This window comes from Lepidothrix coronata, unplaced genomic scaffold, assembly GCF_001604755.1.
Source record: "Lepidothrix coronata isolate B3197 unplaced genomic scaffold, Lepidothrix_coronata-1.0 Scaffold67, whole genome shotgun sequence".
Lineage (NCBI taxonomy): Eukaryota > Metazoa > Chordata > Aves > Passeriformes > Pipridae > Lepidothrix > Lepidothrix coronata.
The window spans coordinates 4599893-4624144 of NW_016690247.1; the positions used below are offsets into that span (position 1 = coordinate 4599893).

Consider the following 24252-nt stretch of genomic DNA (forward strand, 5'->3'; position numbering starts at 1 on the left):
AATTATAAAATAAAAAGGTTCACGTAAAGTATGAAGCTTTTGAAGCGTTTTTCCTTTAGTCTACTCAACATTTAAAGATTTGAGCCTTATTGATAGGAATAAGCTACCAAAAAAACCCCAGTCTTTTGAGCAAAACTGCTGTTAGCTCAGCCGCAAAAATCAGCAACTTAAAAAAATTATGTAAAATATTTTTTAAGGAAATGAAGCAACTATCTTCCTCCTCCTTTTTGGTGAGGGAATGATTATTCTAAAAGAAGGTATTTAGTGAGAGATGTCACCAGTTCTAAGACACACTTCTTCCCTATTGGCATAATGTAATTTTTTTCTTTTCCCATCCCCCCAAAAGTTTATTTGATGCATAATTTTGACACTACATACAAACAAGATTGTAGTTTAAATATTTTAGATTGTAGTTTAAACATCTTATTTCTTCAGTGTCACATTTTGAATAATGCTGACCTACAGGGTACCCAAAAGCTATTTGCTAGAAAAAGATAAAAGATTAACAAATTGGTTCCAACATGAACGGTAACATGGATGTGCTCAGATGAAGTTATAATCATAACTATCAGGTAAGCAAGATAAGGCTTTTTTGTCTTTTATATTTTTTTATTTTTTCCCTGGAAGTTCATAAAAACATTCTCTTTTTCAAATTAATGCATTTTATCAACAAGTCCTCTCATACTTTGGAGAAGGCCTGCAACTGAGTGAAACATCATGGACTGGCCTGTGTCCTGCAATGAAGCGATGAATATTAATCAAAGCAGAGAATAAGAAGTGCCAACTCAGAGCTCCTGTGTGAGATTTAAGCCATAACATTAAAACTGTGGCAATTCCAGGTATTTCTACACCTGTATAGAAAGAGTAGATTAGAACAAATAAACCTATAAAACCACATTGTTCTGTGCATGCAATATACTGTATACACAGAAAACATTTCCTCTGAAGTCAGTAATATGCAGTAACTAGCACTCAGTAACAACATATTTTAAAGAAAAGCCCACATACTTTGTAATACATAAGCCAAATATTATAGAAACGCCGACTGTTTCTCTTAAACTATAACAAAAGATGAAAAAATTTGGTAACACATTTAAAACAATACAGTAGCAGAAGCATAAGCTCTTAATCAGTCTGAACTGTCACATTATTATGTATAGAAATAGGCATTACCAAATGGTAACACTGAAGCTATTAAAATAAATAACACACAGTGTAAGAGTTAAGTTTTAATAGAGCTCCAAGACTGTTGCAGTGAAATGCAAAGAAAAAACTGGACATGAGTAACTGGAGAATTTAAAAGACACCACCAAAAAAACCTTTTGGGTCACAACAGTCTACCAGAACAATGAAGTCAGTAAGTCAAGAATTAAAAGAAATCCTGTAGAAAACCAGAAAATGTGTACATGTGTAACCACACTAAAGCAAGTGTTTGTGGTTCAACGTACTTATGAAGTTAAGTGCTACCTCTGCAGCAGAATACCTTGTTGAATTAAATCTGTTTCTCTGAGCAAAACATACTAATTTTATTCTTCAATGAACAGCCCTGCTTTGGAAAGGGAATTAGACAAGATGATCTATATATGTCCTTTTCCAGCTAAATTATTCTACTAACCTCTGTTAAAGCTATGAAGAGCTAAAGCAGAATTTACTGTAAAATGTTAAAAGAGAAAAGAAAAAATAAAATTAAAAAATTGCTAAAGCATTAGCTATAACCAAGAATTTCCAAACACCAATCCCTTAAAATTTTCAAGTCATCACTCACTTTTGGATCTTCAGGAAATATGTTATCCACCAGACGCTTGTAGCGAGGTCTTAGCGCAGCACAGCAACAGCAAACTCCTGCAGAGGGAATTACACAACGGGATTTAGAATGCAGTTTTAGGGACTCGTTTGAAGGGACAGGCTGACAAGCACGGAGGAAAAAGATATACTGAATTCAGCTGCTTGTCAAGTCTCAGCAATAAGGCAGAATCAATGTAACTGAAAATTAGCACAAAAAAGTCAAATAAGCAGAACTGCTATCACAGAAACTGTGAGAAAATATGGAAGCAACTTGGGTACTAGAAATGCACCTGCTATCCAGCCATACTTAAAAACACACAGAAAAATCAAGACATTTTAAAATTTAGTCATATTAACCAAAGCTACTTTAGTTGCTGTTTTATCTTGATTCTGAATGACTATTTCAAAACATCAAAATGTGCACTATGTTCATTCTTCTAAAAAAGAAATCAACTATGAAGTCCTCTGTTTTACAAGCACCCGTATAAACCAATGTAAACCATAATACACAAAACAAGCTCTACCTTCCTTATCCCTTATCCTGTCTTTAACTGGGCATCAGTGAAAAGACAGTCACTTGGAAGTGGAGAAAGGCATTTTTTTTATTTCATTTCTACTTCTGTGAGTACTAATCCTGCACTCATATAATCAGAACAACACGTGTAACCCCAATTTTATTAATTTTAAAAGTCATACTGCCTGCTCTAAAAAGATAAACCTTCAAAGCATTGATTGAGTTTTTTTCTAGCACTCAGGGCTACTAGAACCTTGGAATTAAGTTAAAATTCAGCACAAAAATAAAATTAGGAAAAAGTTCCTAAATATCTGCCCAACTGTTTTATCAGGATACATTTATTCCCAACGCTTTTTGGAAATTTTTGAAAATGAGGTTTTAAATGTTTCAGCGGACATATTATCAGACTAACTCACTGGTCCGGCCTCAGATCAACACTAAAGCAGCTCTGATGCATAAGAGCCACTAAATAAACAATAATACACTCAATAATAATATATAAAGTACATGCAGATCAGTGGCTTTCTGGTCTTTCATGTCTCAACTCCTGAAGGATTCAGAGTAGCTAAATACCTTACAGATACCTTATTAAAGGTATCCATTTCCATATTCCAAAAAACCATTATACACTTTAATAAAAATAGTAAAAACTGCAACACGATAAAGTGTATACTGGTAGAAACTTAGACAATTATAATTTATCTGGAAATTTTTCAGGCTGTGAAGAAGCATTAGACAAATGTATTAGGACCTGTATTTTTTTTACTTAAGATATCTAAGTAACCTTAATTGTTTTTAACCATATTTATCAGAACATCTGGGAGATTCACAACAAAGACTTCCCCTGCTGTACTTGTTTTTATTACAAGTGTCTACAGGAGTAGACATTCTCCCTCTATTCCACCTGTTTATTGAAGCTATTTGTCTTTTGGACAAAAATGTATTCTGCTCACACTCTGACAACTTAATGCTTGCAATTATTTAAATAAAAACTACTATCAAAGACAGATCCGTGATTTTAAAGCCATACATTAACTCAAAGTTCTCCCCAGTGGTCTTGAATTCTCCCCAGCTCATGAATTAGAGAATCCAGTACCACCAGTAAGATCAACACTGACTTACGACTTCAGTTAGTAACTACAAAAACAAAAAGCATTTAAAGAATAAATGACTAGAATATTGAGAATGTTTGTGTTAAATAGTGCTTAGTTACCACTGTCAAGTTCTTCCTATGACTCCTGCTGCCATGTCCTACTCACCGAGGTCTAACCAATGTAAAAATAGACATTTACATGAAAGCTGCAGGTAAGAAGTAGCTAAAATCAAAGTTCTTTCATATGCAACTCGAAAATGTAGGTATCAAAAGAGATTAGAAATCTACTTGACTAAAAATTGAAATAATTCACAGTTCTACAAAAATATTCTACTGAGAGCAATGCTGTGCAACATTTTAAAAGTAAAATCATAATAAGAAAGGAACACTTTATTAGTGTCTAGGATATCACTTCATATTGGGAAACTCCAGTAAGACCACCAAAATCCACCAAAACAAGACCTAATATAGTTAAATATTTCTTGAGTTAGGTATGCAACTCTGCACCTGGCTCAGCACTCTCTGTACATGGTCTTCCTACTTGATTTTCTACCTTATGGTTGACCTCTAACTCTGGTCCAGAGTAAACAGCATTAGATGACTACTAAGTATAGAAAAACGTTCTTACACTAACTGTAGTAAAATATTTTGATACAACTACCTAAACTACAAAAAGAACAGGAAAATCTTTTAAAATATTGCATGCAAGACAGAGGCAATTAAAAATACATTTATAATTCGTTTCTCTAAGTGACAGAAGAAAAAAAATCTTTGCAAAGAACCACAATTTAAATCTTAAAATGGCGTTTTAAACCCATCATAAATTTAACATAAAAGCTGGATACTGTTACTCCTTTGAGATGGATAAAAAAATATCAGATAACAGTAGCAACTCATTCTGGCCCCCTTAGCAGGTGGTTTCAGTTAATGGAAACTCAGTATTATTGAAACACTGCTCTTCAAATTTATGGTACATAGTGAATTTTGACACAAGAAAAGGCCTAGCAGTAAGTATACTGAGTAAGTTCTAAAATTTTCTCTTCTCCTCATCTTAGATTTTTACATTGTTATATATTTAGTTATAGAACAGTTTACATGGAAAAAACCCACAAACTTGCCAAAAATCTTCTGTCATCAAAGTATAAATCTAAAAGTAATATGGATGTTAATCTCACTAAAAGAACTGCCTAAATTATACAGAACATCCAAATATCAGCAAATGAGAGTTAATCTATCAAGGCTTTGAGACTCCAAAGATATTTTCAGTAGAGAAATGTAAGCAGAACAATATCAGAAATCAAACTGACAGGCACTCCAAAGAACATAGAAAAAAATGAAACAAAAGCAAAAACCAAAACGATTAACAGTCATAACACAGATTTTGTGGGAAAACTATTGATCATTGCTCAGTTATATCATTTTGACATAACCATGAAAGATTAATAAAATTGCAGGAATAGGTTTAAAGAATGTATGAATATAAAAAGACAACGAAACACAATCCCACAAAAATCATGTCGCAACAACATACGTTAAAAATAGAATGAATTTACAAATAACCCATAAAATCTGGGAACATTTTTCTACATAGATCAGGAAAGATGAATGTTGCAAAGATGTACAGAAGCTGAGCAACTGAAAACAGATTCTCTACATCTTGGATAGCAATTTAACCCAGATAAAAATGTATCCAAATAAACACGTTTATTTCACACAAATAAGCTGGTTTGTAGGTCTATAGAACACAGTCACTAAGTCAGGTAAAAAGAACCCATTCCATTTTATGCAGGTTTATTAAGGAAAAATCCTATGACAATTCCTTTTCAGTGTCAGGCAAAATTTGCATTTTAATCATCTCGCCCTTGCAGACATCTCTACATCATATTATACCAGTAAATATAAAGGTTTAAGCAGTATCTATAGAAGTTCACATTGCTATGTAAGAGTCAACATGAAAGGATTAAAAAATACTCCTTGTTTACTTTTCCAATAGTGGGATTTTCCAAGTTAAAACATGCATGTTCTCTTCTGCCGAAGGAGTCCTATAACCTGCATTTTAGAGTTAAGGCTGTACACATTTACCAGCTGTACGGGCAGTTCTTGTGACACACATTTATTCTGCACAGCAGCAGCAGCAAGATACAGTCCCCGCTATCAGAAAATGGTAATTTCACCTACCCAAACACATACATGGTCTCGGTTCAAAAGCAGAATTATAATCATAGGCTTTTTCTTGCTCAACAGTTGGAACTTGCACATACTGCCTCATCTTGGATTTTACTCCCTGGGAACTCTCCTGGTTCAGAAATTTGCTCTCTCACACTCCCATAGCAGCAGTTCCCGCGAGGGCTCTGCAGCACTGTAAGCTTATCTGATCAGCTCTGTGACATCTACATAAAGCCACCAAACACGTGAAAAACATCAGTATCAAATTCTGTTAACAAGGCCAGGCACAAGAAGGTAGAAAAGAATAAAAGATGCATTGTCAGTGTGTGATTCACAGCTCCTCGAATGAAACTGCACGGAAACAGTTTCATTACTTCAGCTTTCCTGGTACACACAGTTCATTATTTCTGTGACTAGAAGTAAAAAATCCATACAGTTTCAGATAAAACTATGCTCAGTCAGCTGCCACATATCACTGCAGAGTGATAAATATTTTAGTAAAACCTACTCACTTGATCTTGCAGAAGAATGGACAGAAAGAAAAGTATTCAAAGCAGACTACTGACCAAAAAGACTTTTTAAGACAGAAGGGTTTACCTCTAAGATTAAAGAAACATTTGAAAATTAATGAAATTAAACATTATCTCTAATAATACTTCTGAGTTTAAGAAGCAAGGATTAGAGAACTTAAATCCTTAACATCTTTACTCACAAAGATTATGATACATCAGGTAGAAAACCACTTTTGAGTTAAACAATTCTGAAGTTACTTTTTTGCTTCCCATTAATTCTCAGCACTTTATTGTTTCAATTCCTACATTAAATCCACTTGGGCAACATAAATACAAGATTTTTATACCGGTATTTTTTTAAACCCTGGAAATCATAACTACTGGTTTTAATAAAAACGCAGCTAATAACATCCACTAAATGACAACTCCATACCGATTCCAGACGTAGAAGATTAATGTTAACAAAGTAGTGTTTACTGCTAATAAATTCAGAGAAAACACTAAGTTGCACAGAAACTGTCACTACATATTTCACTAAGGGAAATCCTAGAGTGCAAATTAGAAAAATGCACATTACAATAAGTTTTATTTCAAATTAGTTTGTCTGAATATTTGTGCTACCTCTTACTCATAAAAAGATTACAGGAAAACAAAACCTTCAAAGAGACTTTAAACATAAAGCACTAACTTCTTTCCATCAAGTTTAAAACTTCCACGTTATTTTCTTCTTCATGAAACCCTAGCAAAACAGAAAACAAATCAACTGTATGATTTATCTAATGCTAGAATTTCTTCCAAAATTTGGTAATGCTGTCTAATATTGTTGTCAACAGTTTGCAGAACATTAACAACCTGAAGCAAGATTTCACGTTCACTCACAGAATATTTTTGTCATGACTCACATTCGGATCTGGTCATTCATATCTTTATTGACTATCCTCCAAGATTAAAAAAATTGATCTTATTCTATCAAAAATAGTATAATTAACATAAAAGTTTGAATCTACAAATAAATGTTTTGTTAATATCAAGAAACTGAGAAATACTAAAATTACATTTGTTGTTCAATGTATTTAAACATAACTACGTTAAAATTTGACTTCTATACATTAAGCTTTCATTTTGTTTATTTTTCTGTATCCAAGATGAGACAAATAAACAAAAAGAAAGTTCTTTTAAATATTGAAGGAAAGTGCATAAAATAACACTACAACCATTATCACTTACTATACCTGGTTAGTTTGGAACTGTTAATATCAGTTGACGCATTTAATTCAGAACTGAAAAGATTTTCAAGGGTATTCCCCTTCTACTATGAAAAAGAGATCAGATATTTTAGAACAAGAAAATTATTCCAGCCATATAAGGGAGCTAATTAAAAATATTCTTCAATCTACTATAAAAAGAACAACTGCTGTAAGGATGGGCTCATCAGCCATTGCAATGTCACTGCAATGCACTCCCAGAGGGAATAGCCCACTCATCATTTAGACAAGATGAAATCTCATCCCTGGGTGAGCCTCTCCTCCTGCCACCCAAGTGACAACTGACTTCCATACACCTGGTTTCCACTCTCCCTCCACCAAAATTCAGCAAAAATAATGTCCAACCTGCAGATGAAATTTTTGTCTTGAGAACACAATATTCACCTTGATGTGAATTTCTCACCTGCTGACAGTAAAATCCCAGTAACAGCTAATGGGGAAAATTCCATCCATACGTAAGTTCGGCAATTTTGCATTTATTTTTAAAAATATTTTGGTGCTCAGTTAATTTGAAACAAGTGAAAAAAACCCCAAACTTTTCTCCCTAGAATTTATTCTTACCGTAAAGCTAATTATAAAGTGTGTAAAGTATCACATATAAGGTAATATGATTTCAAGATGTGTTTTTCTATACTGGAATCACAGAATCATTAAGGTTAGAAAAGACCTCTATGATCATCAAGTTCAACTGTCAACACAGCACGACCACCAGGTTCACCATTAAACCATGTCCACAACTGCCACACCCACATGTTTTATGAACACTATCAGGGATGGTGACTCCATCATTTCCCTGAGCAGCCTATTCCAATGCCTGACCACCTTTTCTGTGAAGAATTTTTTTCTGAATATCCATGTTTCTGCTCATCTGTCACTTGTTACCAGGGAGAAGAGACCAAACCCCACCTGGCTACAACCTCCATTCAGGGAGCAGTAGAGAGCACGAAGGTCTCTCCTGAGCCTCCTCTTCTCCAGGTTGAACACCCTCAGCTCCCTCAGCTGGTCCTCATCAGACTTGTGCTCCAGATCCTTCCCCAGCTCCATTGCCCTTCTCTGGACATGCCCCAGCACCTCAATGTCTTTCTTGTCATGAGGGGCCTGAAAATGAACGCAGGATCTGAGGTGTGGCCTCACCAGTGCCGAGCAGTTGGTTGTCCTGCCGAAGCAGGACAATCACTGCCCTGGTCCTGCTGGTCACACCATTTCTGATACAGCCCAGGATGTCATTGGCCTTCTTGCCCACCTCGGCACATGCTGGCTCACGTTCTGCTGCCTTTGACCAACACCCCCAGGTCTTTTTTTGCCAGCTTTCCAGCCAGTCTTCTCCAAACCTGTAGCATTGCACGGAATCAGCATGGAGAGATGCACAGCATGCTACATGTGAAAATAATTTGAGTATAAACTTTTTGTGAAAGCAAGAAATGGCAATGCATGTGAAGATACTAATAAGAAGCAGGAAAAAAACCCAAGCTAGTCAAATAATGCTTACCACTAAGCTTCTTCAATGAAGTATTCTTTTCAGAAGTAGCAATTAAAACAAATCCCTAGGAAAGATATTATCTTTGGGAAAGTGCCTTTTAAAGACTCCTGATCCATTAAAAGGAAGTTTTCCATTACATCAAATTCTCCGGTTGCATTCTTTTACACAAGTTCCACCACCTGCAGTGTTTCCATACTGTCTCTTCTTTCCTCCACCTCTGTTCTTTTCATATAGTAACTTTGTTTAACTTGCTCATTTCTGTTCTCCTCAACACCACCTCCACCTTTCCTACTCTAAGATAATACCAGCACTCTATTTTTAATACAGCATTAAAATTACCTAAAATTAATTTGATTCCAGTGAAAGAAGCTCTATGACATTATGAGTTTTGCTTGTTGGTTTGTTACTTATCTTCCTATTAAACTGGCCTAGGTCATTTATTTCTCATCACTGAAACAATATAAAAAGGAAGTTTTGTCCCTCTGACTTCAGGAGACTGGAAAGACACATCTACATAAACCTCCTTGACCCCTCTCCTTCACAGGTGGCACTGATAACCTAATCATGGTTTAAAAAAAAATAGGCAAAGTCCAGCTTTCATTCCTGCTTTCAGTATTTGGTTCACAATCAGGTAATGAGTTCTAGGTGATAAACCCAGCACAGGAAAAAAACACCCCAGAGCTTTTGTGTCATCACATTCCTATTTCTAAACAAATACTGATTTCATAACAAGGTGTTTCATCTGAAAAATGGGGACGTAAGCAAACTACTGGACTAACAGAGAAGAGGAGGGAAATGGAGGCTCATAGTGCTTTGTGTATTCTCTGAACCACATGAACTGGCATTATTCCTCCATCCAGGCAAGTAGCAGAGCATGGAGCAGACTCGTAACACTAACAAAACACCCACTGTACACATCCAGTAACACACTGAGCCAGGAGGACATTCCTTCCCTACTATTTTATTCAGAATAAAAAAGTAAAGAAGGATTGACATCACAGCAACCACTTTCTTCTCCTGCTACTTAACACAAATATTTTGATCTACCTCTGCCTGTCCAAATGTCTGGCATGCTCCAAGATCCATGGGTACAGGTGAATGATGTCTCCTCAGCACAGTGATGATTCTGGCATAGAAGTAACCACCCAGTGCCAGACTAACCTGTTGAAAGCCTGGCTTCACCTTGACCCTAACCTATTCTCTAACCCAGATGAGCCATTTTCAGAATGCTCCATCCTTGAACACTTCCCAGCTGCAGAAAACAGCTGCAGAGGGCAGAAGAGTGTGCTGTAACCTTTAGAGGAACACAAAGGCCAAATAACTTGCTTTACACTCCTCCCTGAGTTCCACTGAGGAGAGGGACTGCAACACCCACACCTCTCCTACCACTTTGTTCCCACTTTGTTGCAACTAAGGAGCAACACCTAACACTGAAGATCATTCTACAGAAGGTGCTGAAAAAAAGGACGGTCAGAACAGTTGTGTGACTTCTCCATCACAGGTATCCTATGACTGCAGCATCAGGCAGGGAGGATTAAATTCTCCACTCCTGCCCAATGGTGCCTTCCAGCACATGTTGCACAAACACACAGGGCTGAAAGCGATCAGGGAGTAGGTACCACATTGTCACTTCAAGTAAAATAAGGCATGAGAAGCTTTTTGTGAATGAAAAGGGCATGTATGTCATGATTAAAAGTCCTGATGATGATGAGAAAGCAAAGGTTCACAGGCTTTCTTTCTGGAACCTCAAAGCTAATGCAGTAGGTAAGTTTAACTCAGAGATTTTAACTAGTATGGCATAAACTGCTGAGCTGTACACAGGACATGTAAGAGCGTGTGGTTCTATAGATCCTTTTTCCTTTTAAGATATCCCAAACGCCAACATAAGCACAGCCAGAGCTTCAAAAACAAATTTTAACTTCATGTGAGCACATTAAGCTACAAGCTTCAGTACATATGCACAGATTTTGAAAAACATTTCCCAATTAAAAAGAAAATGTTCTGTTCACAAGTAGTTCAATACCACGTTACATAAATTTTATTTCCCCCAAACATACACATACATAGAAAGCAACATAAGAAAGAATAAATGAAAGCATTTTTGTGCATTCAGAACCATACTGTGGTATCTCCTCTGAGAAAACAGAGTGCAGCAATTCTCCCGAGGCACATACACAGGGCTCCAAACATGACAAAACATCTGCTCCTATTCAGCCACAAAAGTGTTTAAACTATATTGACATTAATGAAAAATAAAATGCTAAACAAAAATGTTGTAATGTTACTTTGAAAAATGAGAGTCACAGAGGATACTTAAGAACTCAAATTCTTGTTTAAATATCACCAATCTTCAATAAAATACTCTGTGTCTATTCCTACCTATTTCTTTGATTTTCCCAGAAAACATTTACAAAGTAGGATATGGCAATTTGGACACAGAAACATACACATTGTTTCCATTAAAAGAACATTAAAAGAATGTGGAATCAAAAATTTGAAAAAATCTTGTTACATATTACAAAAACAGGTCCTTGGAGCTGCCAATACACTCCATTTTCACGCTTTCTTTTCTTTGCAGACAGCTTTACCTAGTTCATCCTGCCCCCCACAGAAGAGAAGCTTTTGAACAAACCAACAAACAGAAGTTTATGCAACAACATCTCAATAACAAACAGTTTTAAACACAGACTTGAAAGAGACAAGTTTCACTAAAAACAGCCTCCTTCTAGGTTAATCTGAGTTATAAAATATCCTCATGGTTGTTACCTTTCACATTAGTTCTAAAAAGTCCTTCAGCTCAAATTCAGGTTTCCTACAAGAACTGAAAAGCAGCTGTTAAAAGGTTCTGAACTGTCTTCTCTCCCAAACAGTGAGATTTAAGGGTAAAACATATTCCTATCTAGAACCACATATCCCAGCTAACTAAAAAGCATCCTCCCCCCTCCTGTAACATGTAATGAGTCAGAGAGTACAAAAGGAACACACAGGCAGTGGATTGCTCTTCTATGCACCTTCAGTACACAAAGGTCACATTCCTTTACTACCACAACTTCTGTTTCCCACCAAACTGAACTGTTCAGTCTAGGAGACAGACAGCTTTGTATTTATACACAAAGAAGTAGTTTTTATAAACCCATTTTGTTAATCAGTAAATACTGAGTGTTCCAGCTTTCTGTAGAAACCAGATGGGACATCTGTGGGCACACAGGCTCATCGGTTTCTACAGCAATCCAGCAGTTCCTGCCCACAACCAGCACTTCTCACCATGGTGCAACTCCAACATCAGATTCACTTTGTAAAAATTATGTTTCGTCGGTTATGAAGAACTTCAAGCTCACGACTAAACTAATGTCAATAACAAATCACAAACTCATTTAAAAAAAACACCACATGCACGATAGAAAAGGTCTTGAATCCAGCTTACACTGCATTTATTACAAGACGAGGACTCTGCTAACTCAATCATGTCAGGCACAGATCGATTATAATTTAATAACTATTCATATTTTATTACATATGAAGTTCATAAGTAGTGTATCAGCATCCTAAAGTCCTTTTCTAATCATTAGACAGTTATAGTGCAGTTTACTGAACACAGGAAAATTGGTTTTAATAGCATAAATTATTCTGTATTTGTTGGTGCATTTGTGTAATTCTAACAAAATACCTGTGAAGCTTTATCTACACATATTTCCTTACCTATTAACAGCTTTACAAAACAATCAGGAAAGAGTACTGATTTAATATAATTATACAGCTAAGTGTTAGGTTGAAATTCCTTACCCATTCTCTTACTAAGGAACGAGCAAGCATTCTCAAACCACAATTGAAGACTCAAGGTGCCCATTTCAAGCCAAAGCACAGAGCATTATCAGCAAAACACTGCACAGGTCCCAGTACAATTCAGAATCACAAATGTGCTCTTGAAAAATGAAAGGACTGAGACCTTTGACAGATCTCAAGTTGGACATCTAAAGGAAGACCGAGTTATAAAGGCAACAACTATTTTTTGAAGTCTTGGAGTCTACAAGTTGTTAGAAAAAGAATCACAGAGTACTCTGTGTAGGAAGGGACCCAACAAGGATCATCGAGTCCAACTCCTGGCCCTGTACAGAAAAGCCCCAAGAATCACACCATGTGCCTGGAGCATCATCCAAACGCTTCTTGAACTCTTGGCAGACGTAGAATAGTCTTGTTCATCTACCTACCTCACCTTTCTATTCATTCCTGTCTAATTCCTGCACCAATTAATCTGGAAAGATGTAACTTCCTAGAAATGAAAAAGCACTCTCGGAAAGCCAAGAGAGCTAAACACAGTTACCTTTCCATCTGTAGGAACCTGATTCTCTAGAGAGCCACTGGAGTTCATAGTGGCTGATGGTGGGAAGGAAAGTCCATATAGCAAGGAAAGGAAGGCCAAAATACTTTTAAAAGCAGTTCATCCTGGCTTTTCCAGAGACATGCATTTAATCACATAATGGAAATCTTAACCCCCACTCACCAAAATCAATTTTTCTTTGTTGTCATGCACAAAAAAATAGGACACTTGCATGCATAGTCAGCATGAGCCCTCTTACCCTTTCGTCCCATGACTGAGAAATCAATAGCAAACAAGGCTGCACATGAAGGTTAATCGACTGACAGTTGCAAAGCGATTTCTGTAAATAACAACAACAGCCATATTTTAATAAAACCTGAGAAAACTATTAAGCTACATTTTAACATTTGGTGAATTGTCCATGTATAGTTTAAAAGCACATAAAGGCTTTGATGGGGACTGAATGGAGTTTATCTTTAAAGCATTTGATTTTCTATGTCGTATGCCCAGATTGTGCACATGTAATTAATAACAGCTGAAAAAATAAATTCCTCAGGTTATGACAACGAACGGTTGAAATAAAATTATTCCTTTCTTGGCTACACTAAAGTGTGTTCCAAAACAAATGAAAGAAATGGAAGAACGAATGATGATAATGATGTCACTGGACTTTATTTGCCATATCTTAATAGGAGTGTTTTCCACTTTCTATGGAACTGCTCCTAAACATTAACTTTCCCAAATGGGGTTAGGATGATGTGTACACAGAAATAACAGCTACCAGAAAACAACAAAAGGAACACTTGTCAAAGAAATCCATGCAGATTCATTAAAGAATATGGAAGCAACCAACTCACTGGCACTTAAAGTTGCCTAAGGTACCATGAGTTAAATAAACAGATGCACAAACACTACACTTTTCCAGTTGCAAGTTCCTGTTTTGTTTTTTTTCCTTAGCTTTGTCAAAGGACACATTTAGGGAAGTTAATAGTTTTTCTTTTCATTCTAGAAAAGATAATCCCCTAAAAATCAGCTGCAAAAATTCTATATCTAAGTGTTTACATATTGAAAGCATTTCTTGTATACTACTGTGCAAAGAATCCATTATATATTCTGTAGCCACAGCACTATAATAGTTACAGGTATTCTGAAACACATTTATTTTCCTTTTCTGGCCTAGGTCTTGCAAATGGCAAACTGCCAAAGGAGGCCCAACCATGACATTCCCTTGGCAACTGTTTTTCAAGTTTCTGGGTCCCTTCAGTTAGTAGTTGAGAAGGACTTGATACAGGGCTGCTGATGTTTCTCCTCCTGACATAACAGATTCAAGCTGCAGACAATAACTTCATATATCCCCCCACGTAACTCTTCCGTAATAGCCAAAATATGAAAATGTTAAAGAATTATAATCTATTTAACTCTATTGTAAGTAGTCAACGATGCCCTCAGAAAATTAATAGGGTTTCTACTGCCTATAAAATAAATTAAAACAACTATGAAAATTTCTTTAAGTGGAAGGTCCCATTTAGGGTTTTAAAGTGTGAAGGCTACAAGAGAAACATACTCCAAATGAGGAAAAAAGTATGTTGGATGGAGAGTAGAGACCATTATTAAGAACTATAGTTTAATTTTCAGCAAAAACATTAGCATGCTTAGCCCACGAAATATTTATATAGACACACCTAGTATCACATTAGGATCACATCTCTAGCCACCATGGGTTCAGAACTGTATTTCACAGGGAGATGAATCTTCCCTTTTCATTAACAATCTCATTAATACTTATTATATATAAAATAAAAACTAAAATAGCAAACCACAAATAAATGAATTTCCCAAAATTGCTGTGAGGGGAGAAACCCAAACCGAGGAAATTACCTGCACCTTAAAATGTGTTAAGAACATTAAATTCCAGTTAAGAATTCACTCATTTCAAATTCCATTTCAAGTGCTGTTTTCCCTCCTACACTTGGCAAGGAAGCTCTATTCACATAGCAAATTATACTTTTAAAAGTCTAGTGAGTATTTTTGATTTGGGGGGAAGGGTGGGTCGTTTGTTTATTTAAAGACTATGAAGTAACTGAAAGCAGTAACATCCCTGAATACAATAAAAAACCAAGCACTGTTCAATTGTTATGTCTTCTATTTACTTTCACCTGGCACCAACCAGGGAAGCCACCAGCACTTTCCATCTTCTGCCAGAGCAGCTGCCTCTGCACAGACAACTGGCAAAAAGCCACATGGTGTTTGGAAGGCCAAGGAAACACAAGGTTATGCAGTTTGACAAGAAGCAATCTGCACTAAGTATCCTTGGAGGTGCATTCTGAAGCTACCAAAACCGCCGCTTCATTGTAACCAAAACCAGGCCAAATCATGGAATATTTTCCTCATAACTGATACATGCCCCTCTTAAATCAGAGTGGTCTCTTTCCAACTGGCAAATATTTAACAGAATAGCGTAGGAGGTGTTCATAATACTAAATTTCACAGCAGAAACTCAAGGGAAGAATGTGGGAAAATAACATTTGGCAAAATCCTAATTTTTATTTATTTGCTCTCTTAATTTACATGTTACAGGCAGTCATAAGGACTTGATAGTCAGCAGCAAGAACAGTTCAGCATAACAATTATTATTAAAAAACCCTGAATAGCAAAGATATAATTAAGTATGTTAATGGCATAAGCCATAAAACAAGTAAAGGAAAAAAAAAATCACACACAGAGCTACCACAAGTAAAATACATTCTGATGTATTCTGATGTCGGCAGGTGCTCTCACCTGTATCACACATAATTCTTCTAGTTCATGCAATTTCATTTTAGCACAAAATCTGCCTTTAAGTTAAATGTTTAATTCAAGTCAGGGAATACAGCCAGTAAGTAGGTTAGTTCTTTCTGAAAAAAAACCTCATTATCTACCATGCTGAGTTTCAAGCATCTGATTAATAAGTGTGAATATCCAGAACATACTGTTCAAAAAGCAGAGTCTCTTAAACAACTGTTTTGATATATGACTTAGCTATTGCTTTTTTTCCTTAACAGAAGCATTTGTAACATTTCAATCCAAATACAGCCAAAAAAACCCTACCAAAACCACTGATGTTCCATAAGAGAAGTAGGTTAAATGAAATTATTTGCACAAGTTATTTAACAGGGAAATTGAGAGCACACTCGAAGCAAATGAAAAACACATACCGCCTGTATTGCAAAGGCTAACTGGTTATAAGTTCTTTGGTTTTGTTTTTAAATAAAAGGACAAATTAATCTTTTAATCCACAGTTTCTCTGTGATAAAGTACAGTTTAAATGGTTAATAAAATAGCTGTGGCTCACATCGCTCTCCTCGTACTGTATTATAATAGCAATGAGAAAACATATTTGATTTCTCAACATTTCAAAATTTGCACTTCAGCTGAAGACACCATGTTTGTAAGCATATCTCACATCAATGCCCATGTTACTTGCACAGGATAAACTCATAAAGTTTCATACACAAAGAATATAGAGAAAAGGCTCTATATTGGCAAGGTTGATACAAGTGCTGCAGCAATGATAGAGTTTCACACCTCCTCTACAGACTAAATGTCGACACAAATGCCATGCTATGGCTAGTCAAAGCTAAGCACTTTTACATCTTCGGATTTTTCACTATTTTGGACTATTACTGCACTGAGACTAAAATCTTAATATTATTTCATTAAGGACTCAATACAGAACAAAATCCTTGCATTCCTAAATGTGATCACTGAGCAGAAACATCCATAGAAAATCTGATAACCCGAATATGTGAGAAAGAACCAATCCAAAGAGAAGCACTCATGACTGAGTTCAGTGAGAAGGGCACTTCTCAGTGTGGGCTAACGACCCACATTCATCTCTCCTCCTCTCAACACCCCATCCCAGTTCTGACCACATGCCTATTTTTTTCCACAGTTAATACTGAACGAGATAAAAAGCATATGGTCCTGTGAATGTTTCAAGACTGACTTCCAAAATGTCACTAGGAACAGCTAAAGTCTCCAGAAAGACTAATTAAACCTTCTTATTCAGTCTTTATGTAATACCAGTTATCTTGGCCTCTCCTGGTATTTCCAAACTGCACTTTTAGATCTACACATTCCTTAACTACTGTACTGGAAAGAAAGGGGTAAAATTACCAGCAGGAACTGACATATAGACTCAGGAAAGCAAGAAGGGCAACACTGGATGAGGGAGTTGGCCAGTAGGACCCAAGAACTCCATCAAACTTTCCTGTTAACCAGATATTATTCTTCTACTTAATTTATAAAGAACTCATTCTAGCATGACAGAAACATTTAAGGAATATATCTCACAGTAACAGCCTTTTCCACATTTTATTCCAAAAGATGTTTGAGTTTCTTCATGCGTGGGATGAGAGAACTCCACGTGAAAAAAAATAATAAAATTTAAAACAATCCAGCCTTTTGAAACAACTTTTTTTGCATTTCAAGGACAAATACTTTAAGATTTCAAAGTAACACTAAATAGCAGCAGCCCAGCCCACCAAAATGCTCTGAAAAGAAGCCTATGGAACCTCTAGAGAAGCCTAAATTAGCAAGAAGAAGCTTTTCTTCTCACATGCAACAAAGCTGACATTCTGAAGGCTCTCTCTATCTCTATCTCTATCTCTATCTCTATCTCTGATAAATTAACCAGCCACAAAAAGATGCTTCTTTGCCTTAAAATCCAATCACGCTTCATCGCCATCACTTTTGGAAACGAAATATTACTAAAGTACTGCTATGAAATTTCTTAAGAATTGCAATACACACGCACACACACCTGTGAGGTTCCCTTTCCTTCACCTGTGCACTCAAACCCATTAAAGATAAATAAGCGGCTGCAGAGCTCCGGATGTCTTGCTGCAGATAAACACTGTGATCGGTTGTTTTGGTCTCCTCTAAGTCCCATCTGCTGCAGAAATGCAGGCTCTACACACGTTAGTACTGACGACCCTGAACATAAGCATAACCGGTTTAGAAGAAAAAAATATCACTTTTCAGTTTAATTGCTTAAAAAACCCACACACTCCTTCACAGCAGCAGTGAGTCCCATGAGAGGGGCCTCAGCAGCACTGACCTGCAGCCGAAGCCTCACCAGCAGGTCCCTGTGTTACAAACCTGAATCCCAGCTGACACAATCCAAGCCAGCAGCTTCTCATGTACATATATGACATAAAACACACATATGTGCCACTAGTCTGTTACAAACTCATGTCTATGCAGAGAAACAATTTCAACCTATTCAGTTTTTACCACAAAAGCAGAACACACCTAAATACAGTAAGATATTTTACATGACAGCGGTTCAAACAACACAACACAGAATTACTGTAAGGCAGTTCCAGTACCCAGTAGTCATAGCTTATTACAAATCATTGCAAAAAAAAAAGTGCTCAAACATTTCCTCATGAAATTAAACATCTACGAAATCCATTACAAATCTATATAATTAAAGTGCATGCAATATGACTGGTACTGTAACTTTATGAATACTTCTTTATCCTCTGGATAAAGCAGACTGCTTTATCCAAAGTCTGATGTTGGTAATCTTACTAGAGATCATGCAGAATTTTTTCTAAATGGAAAACAGAAAAGATAATCTTAAAAAAATTGTTAAATTAATATTATTATAACACATTTCATAACTTGAGCATTTGTGTTAGTGAAATTTGCCACTCTTGAAGGTAACTTGATTCTTAGAGACATCTGCCTCAAAAATCTCACTTAACTTTGAATGTTAAAATTTTAAGCCTTATCACTTTTTATCCCAAATACTGATTCTATGCCCTATAAACACTAGTTACCATTTTCCAAAGTTAGGATTATAGCTATATCAGAATACCTTTTTATTTTTTGAATACAACTATTTCAGAATATACTTTAAATCACAAAATTCATCAGTGTTAAACTGTGAATTTCTGATCGAAAAGGAAAATGCAGAGCCTATACTGGGTTCTTTGAAAAATATATGGAGATTTATAGAGACCAGATAACACAGAGATCTTAAAGTTCCTAAAAATGATGGCAAGTATAATGTTTCTTTTTTCCATTTTAATTTTGCTAGAATTTTTAGACCCCAAAGAAAATATCTAATAGTAAACACCCCTAAATATTGTCTTAATGTACTTAAGGTAAGAATACTTACTGGCAGGCATTATTAATCAGGAATCTGTCTTCAATTTTGCAAAAATATAATAAACTATAAAGAAAACAAACAAACAAACAAAAAGTCAAGACAACAGCTCTAGACAATTTACATCCAAATAAGCACAGTAACTTCTGCAGAATGAGCCAAAGTCACATTCTTCAGCTCCAACACCAAAGAGGCTGTTACCACAGAAACCCAGATATCATTTTATCTGACCAGACTATCTGTAGGTTTTGCCAGCGCTTGAAATGTAGTCATTCCAGTCTCGACTTTGACGCCGGAATAAACATTTTTCTCTGTGTGTGTTGGGATGACCTTTCCAACTACCACTGTTTCAGGAAGCTAAACTGGGTACAGCCTCACAGGATACTTCCCCCTCAGATGGAAATTACAGCACTTCCCCACTAAAATGCCTGTGAGAGGTTTCTGTTCAATGCTATGAAAAAACAAGGTGTGTAACACTTTCTAGGGCATTTTTCTCCCAGTATCAAAAAAGGCAGATTTTGTAGATCAGAGTGCAAAGTACTATAAACATCAGCTGACCAAAGGATTTTTGATGCAATTAAATATATTCATACAATTAACTCAATTGAAGTTACAACAAGCTACTTTGAGGATAGAAGTAGCCTAATCTACCGTTTAATTAACTAGCATTAAAGTACAAATCATTTGAAGATTTTTCTATATTAAAGCAGCGCATTTTGGGTTTCATTAACTGCCCAATGCAAACTCCCTGCAAATGTACCTTTCCACAAATGAAAACAAAATCTCAGTTAAAGACACTGAGTTTTGCTCTTTTAAAAAAATACAATAAAAAATTAAAGATATTCATCTAAGAATTGCATGCATATGCACACCAAAAAAACATAATTCCACAGACTGCTAACGTGCTAATGTGAGAATAAACATTTTATTTGGTCATATGTTTTAATGAGCACACATTAAAGCAATGCTCATAGTCACTAAAAATAAACTTTATTCTCATTGTACATGTATTTCAATCAAAGGCTGCAATTTGCTGACAGCGACTGTGACTAAAAATAGCAGGTCTAAGTAATTTATTTAAAATAACCCTTCCTATTAGAAAGCTGTGTGCGCCCCTCTCCAAGGACAGAGTGAGAAACACCGTAATTTTATAAAAGAAAACATGCTGTGGATTGTGATGGTCAACAGATACATGGAAAAGCAAAATCTCTAATTCAGAGTGTAGTTAATTTAGTTGAGAGATTACAGTAGTCAGATTTACTGGCATATTAGAACATAAAAACGCAAAGAACCTGGTGACAGTTTCAGGGAGTCAAGTGCCAGAGACTCTGAGTGTTTTACTGACCATCACCAGCAATCAGGAAATGACTGCTGCTGCCAGCAAAGTCAACTCACTTTGGAAGATATTAATGCAGAAATTACCAGAAAAGTTGTATAAGCAACTAAAACAAGCAGAAGACATTTGGTTCTGTTTTTAAATAATTAACTGGATTTTTAATAATTTTAAGATCTGTAACAGAACCAAAAATTCAATATAGAGGTGGCCTGGCTTCTACATGCAGAACAGACCACACAATTCCCTCTCCATAAAGCCTTCAATCACTGCCTCATTTCGCCTAGGGCAAAGTTTAATCCACAGATACTGTTTTCTGTTCCAGCAGAACAGAACTAAACCAAACCAAACCAAGAAGCTTCCCACCATGAGTCTGCTCAGTGGTTTGTCACTGAATTAAAATTTTACATAGTGTGAGGAAAAAAAACCCTCCACAGAATCTGAAGCAGAACTTGGCTCCAATTAAAAGAGAGAGATGGAAAATCATGAGATACCATTTAGATTACTAAACAGCGTCTAACACTGTTTTAACATATTCCATGTCATTTTGTGACATTTGAGAGATTAGCAGAAGCAACTTAAGGATGTTATATATGTATACAGTGTTTCTAGCACCAAAGGAACTGACTCTTGGATATTAAAATGGTAAATGAAATCATGTCTGCTTTTTTGTGGAGGATTAAAACTTATTTTGTTTTCCCAGGGATATAACAATAATCCTAAATACAATTATAATCAAAGTGCAATGATAGTGAATGTACCTTAAAAGGCCGATCAACATTTGCACGTCATGCAAGAGTCACTATTCTGAACAAAACCTTTTAGTTTAGAGAAGATTCTACACAATTTGGCCAGCATAGGAAACCCAATGTCAATGTGCTGTTCTATCAGAACAAGAATGAAAATACAGTTTGTTAGACTTGCTGATTTTTTTTTCATTAACTAACCTGGGATCTGAAATTAAAGGATAGTTTATAAGCACAAATTACTTATTATTATCACAAGATTCCATAAGTGGCACTGAAAGCCAAACAGAAAAGCAAAGATCTTTTTCCCGCCTAAAAGAGTGGATCTCTTTAAAAGACTTAAAATGGAAAAATGTACATAACCCTGTGCTATGGGCAAAGGAATAGAAGTCAGTATATCTGAGTTTTTGTACTTTCTTCTAATAAGCCCTCTAATATGTTATTCTATTATGTCACGCCGTAAATGTTTAACTTGATTTTAAGTCTTCAAAATGAAATTGTCAGCTGGGCACTGATTCATTCCTCCAACTTAAGCCAACGAAAAGCAGAGGTTTGAGCACCTCTGATAGTCATGCAACCCAAGCTAGTCAGGCATGAACTGAAAAATTAAAAATCCACTGCACATTAAGTTTTTACATCACTTGGTTCCCCACTCATATTTCCTATTTGAAGAATTAATCAATGCCTTTAGCTTTGAAGGTAGGAAAATGGCCAGTGCAATGCAAGATTAATAAGTCACATACTCATTCCTAAATACAGACAAGTCAGGCTCCAACTCCACCTACTAGAACCCAAAAATGCAAGATAAGAATGGATTTACATAGCACAGTGTAATTCTGTGAAAGTACCTGACTTTATTTTGAATTAGCTTTCTCAGGTGAAGAAGCAATGCCATGCATGAGCCCAGTTAATGAGACTACCCTGTTCTCCTCCCTAAGACAGAATACAACTACAGAAAACAGGATTTGTTTCTACTTAAAAAAATTAAGTATCTTCAAAGTTGTTTAAAAATTCTACAGTAACCTTACAAGAATTACTCCTTATAGTGTTAGGCTGGGCAGTTAAAAGTCACTGCTGTACCAAAGCTGTTTCGTACTCTTTAGAATTCAGATTTCATAATTAGAAGTGCAATCCCCTTTTATTATAGTTGAAGTTTGACTGCCAAGTCTGATTAGTATCCTAATGCCTCCCTCAACTTGCATATAACATGAAATTTGTTCATTCTTTTCTCCTGAACAAGTTTGGATCAGAAGTAGAGAGAAGGTACTGGCCATCATTAATCACAAACATTTTCATAACAGGATTAAATATAAAAATATGTAGTTTTAAAACAGTTACAAACTGTACTCTATTTCCCATCTTTGCAAAGTTTTGCCTGAATCAGAAACTAAACCATTATAGCAGCATTTTTTTAAACAAATATTAAAAGGCTTAATGGAGAAGCCCTTAGGCATTTCAGGGCACTACAGTCAAGGTTTCAACTCCAAAGTGCCAATTTCTCAGAGAAATTTCACCATATGTTTAAGAGCATCCAGGCAGAGTCTTCCAACAAGATGCCCTGATGTTATTTGAGAAGACACTTCAAATTATCTAGAATGAATTACAAATAATTCAGGAAGTAATTGTCTATAAAATCCCAAAGTCTTGGCTGCTAACTCTGGTTTTAGCTTACCTACTTGATTTGCACAGCAAACATTTGATGTAGCTTTACAAAGTATAAAATCTGGGCAAGCAAACTTGGTTTTGACAAAGGCACTTAAACTCTGGTTCTAAGTTAGTGGCTTTCCCACAGGTTCTACAACAGAGCAGAGATCTACGCAACCCGGGATCCTTTCTTCCCTGTGTATCAGCCAGAAGTACGACGGGATCCCTTCCTAGATGTATTCAGAGACTGTACTATAATTAGTTCTTAATAACAGGATTTGTGAATCTACACCCCAATTATTCAAAGCACGGCTCCGTGACTCACAATTAACTTTTAAGCAGAAGACGAAGCTACGAAAGCTCACAGTGTCGTCTGTCTGTAAATCTGCATTGCGTTCGGTTAATATCTCGCTGTGTTAACGTCCATTTGAGGAAAACCTGCTGAGGGAAATCCCAAAGCCACAGCCCTCCCCGGGGAAGGAGGGGGGATCCCCCCGGCACAGCTCCTGTGGGGAGCAGCCGCCCGTTCCGGGGACGGAGAGCCAACATTCCCGCCAGGACCACAGGGACACCCCCGAGCCGCCGTCCCAGCGGGTCTGGGCTGAGGCGATGCCCTGAAGATTCTCCTCCCGCCGCCGCCGGGCGGCCTGAGCCTCCCGCCACCCCCTCAGCGCCCGCCCCTCTGGCGCGTCCTCCTCGGTCCCGAGCGTGGAGAGAGGGAAGGGAGCGGAAGGTCTGGAAGAGTTGGCGGCTGTGAGGGTGAGCACGGGTGACGAGAGCGCTCCCGGGCTGCCCGAGACTCACCTCAACCACCGCTCCCGCTCAGCTCTGCAGCCGCCATCTTCCCCCCACCCCTTGTTGAGGTGCGCGGGGCGCAGTGCACGCCGGGAGCTGTAGTTCTGTTGAAAGCCGTGCTTTGCCCTCTCCGCCCATCTGTCCCGCACGGAGGAACAGCGAGGGCTCACGGCGGACGAAGGAGCGCCTCGGCACGGCTCGGGGGAACAGCCTAGGGCATGGAGCCGGCTTGGCAGCGCCAGGCGCGGGGCAGAAGGGCGGAGGCCTCCGCGGCGGACTACAACTCCCAGCAGCCCTTGCGGCGCGAACACGTCGGCTCCTGGGGGCAGAGTCCCGGGTCATGTGTCCGCGCACCCGCCGGGACAGGGGCGGCCGTGAGGGAGGATCCGAGACTTGGGTGGGAGTGTGTGCTGCTGTCCATCGGATCGGGGCTATGGGACCAGCCAT

General features: G+C 37.1%; 1 protein-coding gene across 8 annotated transcripts in view; it reads right to left on the reverse strand.

Annotated features, from left to right (window-relative positions):
* The window catches only part of EFR3A (EFR3 homolog A), a 76004-nt gene extending 52125 nt beyond the window's left edge, over positions 1-23879 (reverse strand). For 4 of the 8 annotated variants that reach the window (XM_017818324.1, XM_017818322.1, XM_017818325.1 and 1 more), the window contains exons 1-2: positions 5571-5738; positions 1766-1842 (exon numbers count right to left, since the gene is read on the reverse strand). In XM_017818324.1, the coding sequence (XP_017673813.1) occupies positions 1766-1842; positions 5571-5661 (168 nt within the window). In that variant the 5' untranslated portion in view covers positions 5662-5738. Of the gene's footprint in view, positions 1-1765; positions 1843-5570; positions 5739-13392; positions 13474-19299; positions 19354-19539; positions 19559-23814 lie in introns of those variants that run through there. The other 4 variants (XM_017818327.1, XM_017818328.1, XM_017818329.1 and 1 more) reach the window with 4 other exon arrangements.
* Positions 23880-24252: the final 373 nt, after the last annotated feature.